This window comes from Syngnathoides biaculeatus, chromosome 18, assembly GCF_019802595.1.
Source record: "Syngnathoides biaculeatus isolate LvHL_M chromosome 18, ASM1980259v1, whole genome shotgun sequence".
Classification (NCBI taxonomy): domain Eukaryota; kingdom Metazoa; phylum Chordata; class Actinopteri; order Syngnathiformes; family Syngnathidae; genus Syngnathoides; species Syngnathoides biaculeatus.
Genome location: NC_084657.1, coordinates 9,407,082 through 9,414,707, shown reverse-complemented (window position 1 = coordinate 9,414,707; position 7,626 = coordinate 9,407,082). Strand labels below are relative to the sequence as shown.

Below are 7,626 nucleotides of genomic sequence, written 5' to 3'. Positions count from 1 at the left end.
GTTCCTTTCGCGCAACAGCAACAAAGAGAAGAAGAAGAAGAAGATCAGACGTCGGCCATGGTGTCCGCGGGTTTCCAAATCCTGGGCGCCGCCCTCGGCCTCATCGGCTGGATCGGCGCCATCGTGGTGTGCGCGCTGCCCATGTGGCGGGTGACGGCCTTCATCGGCAGCAACATCGTCACGTCGCAGACCGTGTGGGAGGGCATCTGGATGAGCTGCGTGGTCCAGAGCACCGGCCAGATGCAGTGCAAGGTCTACGACTCCCTGCTGGCCCTCAGCTCCGACCTGCAGGCGGCGCGGGCGCTGGTGGTCATCGCCATCGTGGTGGGCATCCTGGGCATCCTGCTGTCGGTGGCGGGGGGCAAGTGCACCAACTGCGTGCAGGACCCGGCCTCCAAGGCCAAGGTGGGGGTGGCGGCCGGGGCGGTCTTCATCGCCGCCGGCGTGCTGCTGCTGATCCCCGTGTGCTGGTCGGCCCACAACGTGGTGCGGGACTTCTACAACCCCTTGGTGGTCAGCGCCCAGAAGAGGGAGCTGGGCGCCGCCCTCTACATCGGCTGGGGGGCGGCCGCGCTCATGATCGTCGGCGGCGGGATGCTGTGCTCCAATTGCCCCCCCAAGGACGAGGGCTCGTACACGGCACGTTACAACGCGGCGCGCTCCGACGCCTCGGCGCCGGCGTCCGGCAAAGACTACGTCTAGGTGGACCTTTCACCTGACGGGACACCGCTCAACAAAAACATTGACTCGAGTTGACTTATATGTGAATGCAATCAACTTTGAAGTAGTTTTTTTTAACCTTTACTTCCTGTATATTAACGTTGTCGTGACGGTGGAGCGGAAAAGTTTGACAAGCGCCGGTTAGAAGCGATCGAGATGTCGGGTGTCTGGCGACGTCGGCGATTCCGCACGCGCCCGCTCGGGTTCAAAATGTCGCGGTCTTTGTCTGATTTGACTTTTACAAACAAACTTTTACAATCTTTATACATTCACTGTCATTTTGGACGGCGTGTAAATAAACGTTTCATTTCCTAATCACAGCTGGCTTCCTTTAACTTTATTTTCACAAAAAAAAAAAAAAAAAAAACGCATCTGGAGAGCATTTCAGGAAACAACCGACGGCAAGTGTTTCGGTGCTTTTCGGAGGTGATCAAATCGCGCAGCGTTCGTCTTGATATGTTTTGGGTACGCTTGCGTTTGATTGTTTCTTCTTTTACAAACTGATGATTGGAATTTGCCGTCGGTATCTTGTGAAACCTTTTTTAGACTTTAGCCTACCGCTCAGGCGACAAAGAAAACGTCTTTGTCGGCTTTGTGAGCCGCACCCAAACCAGATGGGCAACAAATGCGCAACTGCCGCTGCCTCTTAAGCCTCCTTTCATTGTCTGAGTGTGTGTCGGTCAAAAAATAAACGTGTAGGACGAAGAGAAGAATAAGAGGACACATTTTGCACCAAAGAAAGTTAAAAGCACAAACTGTACACCCGAACCCTCTCCCAACTGACCCCGTTCCAGGAGAGAGTCGCTGCGATCAGGCTGAGTTGATCTTCTGAGTTGCTTATCCTCACGAGGAGCGCGGGGCGTGCTGGAGCCCGACCCCGGCTGTCATCGGGAAGGAGGCCCTGAACTGGTTGGCAGCCAATCCCAGGGCAGAGAGAGACAGACACCGGTCGCACTCACAATCACATTGATTGTCACGACCCAACGGTGCAGGGCTGGACCCAAATGCAGGACTCCGAGACGAGGGCATGATGTTAGGTGTGGCGTATTTAAGGAAAAGGGTCATACACGGTGTAAGCAGTCCGAGAAGGCGGAGGCACGACAAAAACATGAAGCGAGGTCTAATCACTGGGAGGCAAATTTGGAAACAGGAACTAAGACGGGAGGAAACTATGGCGGCACGGAATCGCTGTGACGGGGACAGCTCACGCTACAATTTCTCTCGGTGGTGGAGATTCCTGCTGGAAGTGAACGCAACTCACTAACTCAAGGGAACGAGCTGGCAAATGGCAGTGACAAAACTCCGACTTCAATACTGATCACAGTGCCTCATGCGGACCAGCTGTGACCGTTGACAGGTGTCAGAGATGAGGCCACGCCCCTCTCGGCCGTGGTCCATTCTTCCTCGTGACACCTATGGGCAATTTAGAGCGTCCAATTAATGTTGCGTGTTTTGGGGATGCGGGAGGAAAACCGGCGAAGACCCACGCAGGCCCGGGGGGGAACACGCATAGTCCGCACAGGCGGGGCCGGGATTTGAATCCCGCTCCTCAGAACTGTGCGAGGCAGATGCGCGAATGAGCCATTCCACTGCACGGCAGATGCCTTGAAGCGAAAATTGGTTTGGATAAAAATGGAATTAATTTGCAAAAAGATGCAAAGGGAAGGTGTACGCCCGCGTTCACTTCCTGTCTCGCAAAGAGGCACCAAGTCATGTATAAAATCAACAAACCCGAAATCAGTCTCATAATTTAATCTTACTACATTTGATGACGTACGAGTTCTGGGTGAAAACACAACCAGGAATGGAATTTTTATTGAATATTGAACATAATCTAAAAGGGATCAATGGGGAAATACAAAGAGCGGTCGCAAGGAAACACGAACAATGGTGAAAGGAAGAAAATAGGAGGACTCACGTTGAACTAGAACAGTTCCGGGTGTACCCCGCCACCTGGCCGTCGACAGCTGGGATAGGCTTCGGCACTCCCTGCGACCCTTGTGAGGATAAGCGGCGAAGAAAATGGATGAAGAGAGAGAGGGAGAGAGAGAGAAAGAGAGCGAGGGAGTGAGGGAGCGAGATAGATAGAGAGAGAGAGAGAGAGAGAGAGAGAGAGTTGGGATTGGTGATCGAGTCATTCACCAAAAGCAGTAGTGCGCCCGTTTGTCTCGATGTGCCCTGCATTGGCCGGCGACCAGTTCTGGGTGTTCCCCGCCTCCAGCCCATTAACAGCTGGGATAGGCTGCGCACTCCCCGCGACCCTCGTGAGGATAAGCAGCTATGACAACGGATGGAATTTGATCGAGCTCCATTGTCCGGCAATCCAAAAAACAAAATATTTTGAAACGCAGGTCACAAGTGACTCGAGTTGCCCTTTGAGTTTGGATTCAGACGTTTTTTGGAGTCCGTTTCTGGCTCCTGTTGTGAGGATTTTGCCCCCTCGTTCCTCGACGCAGGTGTTTCCGGTCTCCACTCAGCCAATTGGACAGCCAATCAGCCGCTCAGCTCGAGCCCGTCGGCGGCTTAATTAGCAGAGACTCGGGCGGTCCTGGCGAACTGAGACCGAGATGGCGTCCGCGGGCTTGCAGCTGTTGGCCGTGTTCCTGTCCGCGGTGGGCTTCCTGGGCGCCGTGACGGCGTGCGCGCTTCCCATGTGGAAGGTGTCGGCGTTCGTGGGCAGCAACATCGTGACGGCGCAGGTGTTCTGGGAGGGTCTGTGGATGAACTGCGTGAAGCAGAGCACGGGCCAGATGCAGTGCAAGGTGTACGACTCCATGCTGGCGCTGCCCCGCGACCTGCAGGCGGCGCGCGCCCTGCTGGTCGTCGCCATCCTCCTGGTCCTGCTGGGTCTGCTGGTGGCGGGCGCGGGGGGCAAGTGCACCACCTGCGTGGAGGGCGAGGCGGCCAAGGCTCGGCTGGCGGCGGCGGCGGGCGTGCTGCTGCTGGCGGGGGGCGTGCTGGTCCTCGTCCCCGTGTCGTGGTCGGCCCACGCCGTCATCCGCGACTTCTACAACCCGACGCTGGGCGACGCTCAGCGGAGAGAACTGGGCGCCGCGCTGTTCGTCGGATGGGGCGCCGCCGGACTGCTGCTGATCGGGGGGGCGCTGATCTGCTGCGGGTGCGCCGCCCGCAAGGAGGGCCGCTACGCCGTCAAGTACTCTGCGTCGCGTTCTGCTTCCGCCGGGGGCGCTTACGTTTGACCGCCGAGACGACTTTACTCTGGACTTGGCCTGTTGGCTTTTTTTTTTTTTTTTTTTTTTAGAGGAGCTTTTCTGTACCTGGATTATTTTTTTAATTGAATAAAAATCATCTTTTCAATCTTAGCCACATCTTCTGTCTTATCTTTTTAAAAACACCCAATTACTGTTTAACTGAATTTTAATCTGCAGCACGTTAGTGGAACTGCTCAGGTAGGAAAATCCTTATCCGCTGTGGTCCAATTTTCAAAATTTGAGTCTTGCATCAGGTTCCTGTTGGACTGACTCAATTTTTTTTTTTTTTTTTTTTAAAGAGAATTCTGAATGACACATTTTGCAAAGTAGGAAGTATTTGAATTTCGTTGAGTATCAGACTATTTTTGTCCTGACTATTTTTTTGGGGTACGAATGACCAGACTTTCCTAACCTTTCATGGGGAACCTGCCAGGGCTTCAGACTTGGTCTTGAGCTTGCTATGGCTTATGTTGTCTCCTAAATGTTGCCATCGCTCGAAGTCTTGAGTCTTCCCATCTTTTCTGCACAATTTGTCAAAGCTTCAGTACTTCACTGACCCATAACTACACAATAACCAAAGTAACAAAGCCTAAAACCTGACCCGGAACGTAGGACTGCTTTGACGGGCCCAGAAACTGGTGGTGACACCTGGTGGACGACGAGGCCTTGGCAGGTCCCCATGACTGCAAAAAAAAAAAAAATGGTGCTGTTGGTGGTCTGTATGCTCAAGAGTTTTGTTCATTCATATGCAGATGTAATCCCTGATACTCTTAAAACACATTCAAAAGAATAATGCAATTAAACATTATGGGTTTATTTAATGCTTTATTTCAAAACTGTACCAAAAGTCCAAAACAGGATTATCCTCGGCAAGCTCCTTCACTTGCCTCGGAGGACGTCAAGTCGGGCAAAAGCTGCCCTTGGCCTTCGAGCCCGGACGGCCACTCGGTGAGTTTTTGAAAATGTTTGGTGCTGGTTCTCCGACCAAAGCAACAAGTTGAGTGACCGCTTCCTGCTTCTGATGGGCGTCCGACGAAATTGGGAAGAGGACTTTGAAATTAAATTCAATTGGCTGCACGACCAATCAATTAGGAGCTGGTTTGAGGACTCGGTAAGTCCGCGTTTGAGTCCTCGATTCATTTAGTTCGTCACGCCTGTGTTTTGTTTGCAGTCGTCCTTCCACTTTGTGCTCGGAGACGGTTTTCGTCCCAGCTCAGGTTTATTTGGTCCGCACTTCTCGCTCCTCCCCCTCGTGTGGGGAATCCGGTCGAGCGAGAAATGCAACGGTGAAAGTTTTCCCCGGACCGGAGCGAGTCCCTCTCTCGGTTTGTTTGCGTTCAGGCGTCGGAGCCCCGGAGAGTTTGGCTCCGGGCGACTCGAGCTGTCCCCAGAAGATGTTGACCCAGATGCAGACGGGGGGCGTGATCCTGGGCCTGCTGGGCTTGCTGGGCACCGGCCTGATCTGCGGCCTGCCCGCCTGGAAGGTGTCTGCCTTCACGGGCGGCGACATCGTGACTGCGCAGGTGTTCTGGGAGGGCCTGTGGATGAACTGCGTGATCCAGAGCACGGGCCACGCGCAGTGCAAGGCTTACGACTCGGTCCTGGCGCTGCCTCGGGACCTGCAGGCCTCCAGGGCGCTGGTGTGTATTTGCGAAAAAAAAAGAAAAAAAAAACCTTTCCACGTCCACGGTCTATCTAGAGCACTTTGTGTCTTCAAAAGTCAGACAGTCCAGTGCGCTAGTAACCCCAGTCCCTCTAAATCTGTAAGTGAATGTTCCACAAGACCTCCCGTTCGTTCTCTGGACGAAAATTTAATCGTTGTAGGACAGCTGCTCGAGTTCACATTCGCATGCTATTAGCGCTAGTGACCTGCTAGATGCTACATACATATGTCAACTAGCGCACATGTTAGCCTGATTGGCAACCTAACCTGTCCGAGGACTCTGCTGAAGTGTCCCACGAGTGAGGATGAGGATCATACTAGTACATGAACCTTCAACTTGGTAACATTAAGGATGTGGTCCAGATGCTCAAAGAACAACTTCTTGACTATGTACTCCACATTCTTTATACCCTTGAGATTTTAGCTTGTAGGGGAAATCAAGTGGTTAGCATGAACAGTGTATCCAATAGGTCGTGTAATATAGATTTTTATTGACAAATTTTCAGGGGCGCTGCCATTTTCGCGAGTCACATGACCCATATGCGTGGATGTGACGTGTACCGTGGCGCAACAAAGGCTTAAATACATGGGACGCCATAATCCCCAGCGCTGATTTCTCAGATTTATCCTCATCTGATGAAGAAATAGCGGTATCGTTTGATTGGGAAGACGTAGGAATACTTCTGTACAGATTCGAACCCGTAGCTGGAATTCATGTTGAATATTCGGATTGGTTCTTCGGGCGGAATGACGCGGAGTCTGACAAGCGAGGTCGGCGTCGGGCCGCGAGCCGACCTTTCAGGTGGCGGAGGTCTTTAGCCTAGCTTCGGCATCCGTGGCTAACGGCCTCCACCAACTTGAAGCTGCCTCGCAGCCGCCGCCATAGCGAGTGGCCCGCCTTCGGTGGCGGCGGAGGCCTTTAGCCAAGCTTCAGCGTACGGGGCTAATGGCCTCCACCCGCTTCGTTAGCCCTGGACGCCCAAGCTAGGCTAAAGGCCTCCGCCACCATCGAAGCTCAGCTAAAGAAGAACCATCCGAATATTCAACATGAATTCCAGCCACAGGTTCGAATCTGTACGAAAGTATTCCTCCGTCTTCCCGATCAACCGATACTGCTTTTTCTTCATCTGATGAGGATAAACCCGAGATATCAGCGCTGGACATCGTGTCCCATGTAATCCAGCGTTTGGAACAGCACGGTACACGTCACATACGCCCGCGTAGATCATGTGACTCGTGAGAATGGCAATGTCCCTGAAAAATCCGTAACTGTCCCCCAGGTGTGCGTGTCGCTGGGCGTGGGCGTGTTGGCGCTGGGCCTGAGCGTGCTGGGCACCCGCTGCACGTCCTTCCTGCGCCACGATTGGCCCACCAAGAACAACGTGGGCCTGTCGGCGGGCGTGGCCTTCGTGGCGGCCGGCGTCCTTTGCCTGGCGCCCGTCAGCTTGTCGGCCCACGCCATCGTCGTGGGATTCTTCGACCCGCTGCCGTCGGAGGAGCGGCGCGGGGAGCTGGGCGCCGCCATCTACGTGGGCTGGGCCTCGGGGGCGTTGCTGGTCATCGGCGGCGCACTCGTGTCCTCGGTGTACACGTGCTGACGTGTGCGGCGTCTTGCGCGCGTCACACACGCTCACTCGACTTGTCGACTTTTGCGGTTTCGGGTCGCGGTTTTTCCTACATTTGATCAGAATTGTAGCACCAAATTGTTTTCGGCACACGGACAAAAGACAAGAGGGAGAGCAGCAGTCTGATCTCGGAGGCCGAGGAAGATCCCTGCCGATACGCTCTACGGGTACGTCGGAGTGCCCCCGTTTGCTATCGTCAGTCGGCCATTTTGTACTGCATAAAGTTTAGCTCCTGAATTGTGTCCTCCATGCGTCATCGCTTCATCAGCACCTTCACAGCGCCTAACGTTCGTCACCGTTCTGAGGTCCCGGGTTCAATCCCGGATCCGCCTGCGTGGAGTTTGCATGTTCTCCCCGTACCTGGGTGGGTTTTCTTCGGATGCTCCCGGTTTCCTCCCGCATCCCA

The 7,626-nt window shown here is 53.9% G+C and overlaps 2 protein-coding genes across 2 annotated transcripts; both read left to right on the top strand.

The window, feature by feature from the left end:
• On the top strand, positions 1-3,976 carry LOC133492289 (claudin-like protein ZF-A89). The gene is made up of 2 exons (XM_061804395.1): positions 1-543; positions 3,288-3,976. The coding sequence occupies exons 1-2, from the start codon at positions 58-60 to the stop codon at positions 3,918-3,920; spliced, it is 1,119 nt and encodes a 372-aa protein (XP_061660379.1). The 5' UTR covers positions 1-57; the 3' UTR covers positions 3,921-3,976.
• Positions 3,977-4,890: 914 nt separating this feature from the next.
• LOC133492288 (claudin-4-like) lies at positions 4,891-7,324 on the top strand. The gene is made up of 2 exons (XM_061804394.1): positions 4,891-5,572; positions 6,876-7,324. Exons 1-2 carry the CDS (start codon positions 5,327-5,329, stop codon positions 7,191-7,193), a joined length of 564 nt encoding a protein of 187 aa, XP_061660378.1. The 5' UTR covers positions 4,891-5,326; the 3' UTR covers positions 7,194-7,324.
• The last annotated feature ends 302 nt before the right edge of the window (positions 7,325-7,626 follow it).

Coding starts and splice junctions, on each gene's coding strand:
- LOC133492289 (XM_061804395.1), top strand. CDS start 58: ATGGTGTCCGCGGGTTTCCAAATCCTGGGCGCCGCCCTCGGCCTCATC. Junction 544..3,287: donor AGAAGAGGGAGCTGGGCGCC/GCCCTCTACATC, acceptor ACTGAGACCGAG/ATGGCGTCCGCGGGCTTGCA.
- LOC133492288 (XM_061804394.1), top strand. CDS start 5,327: ATGTTGACCCAGATGCAGACGGGGGGCGTGATCCTGGGCCTGCTGGGC. Junction 5,573..6,875: donor TGCAGGCCTCCAGGGCGCTG/GTGTGTATTTGC, acceptor ACTGTCCCCCAG/GTGTGCGTGTCGCTGGGCGT.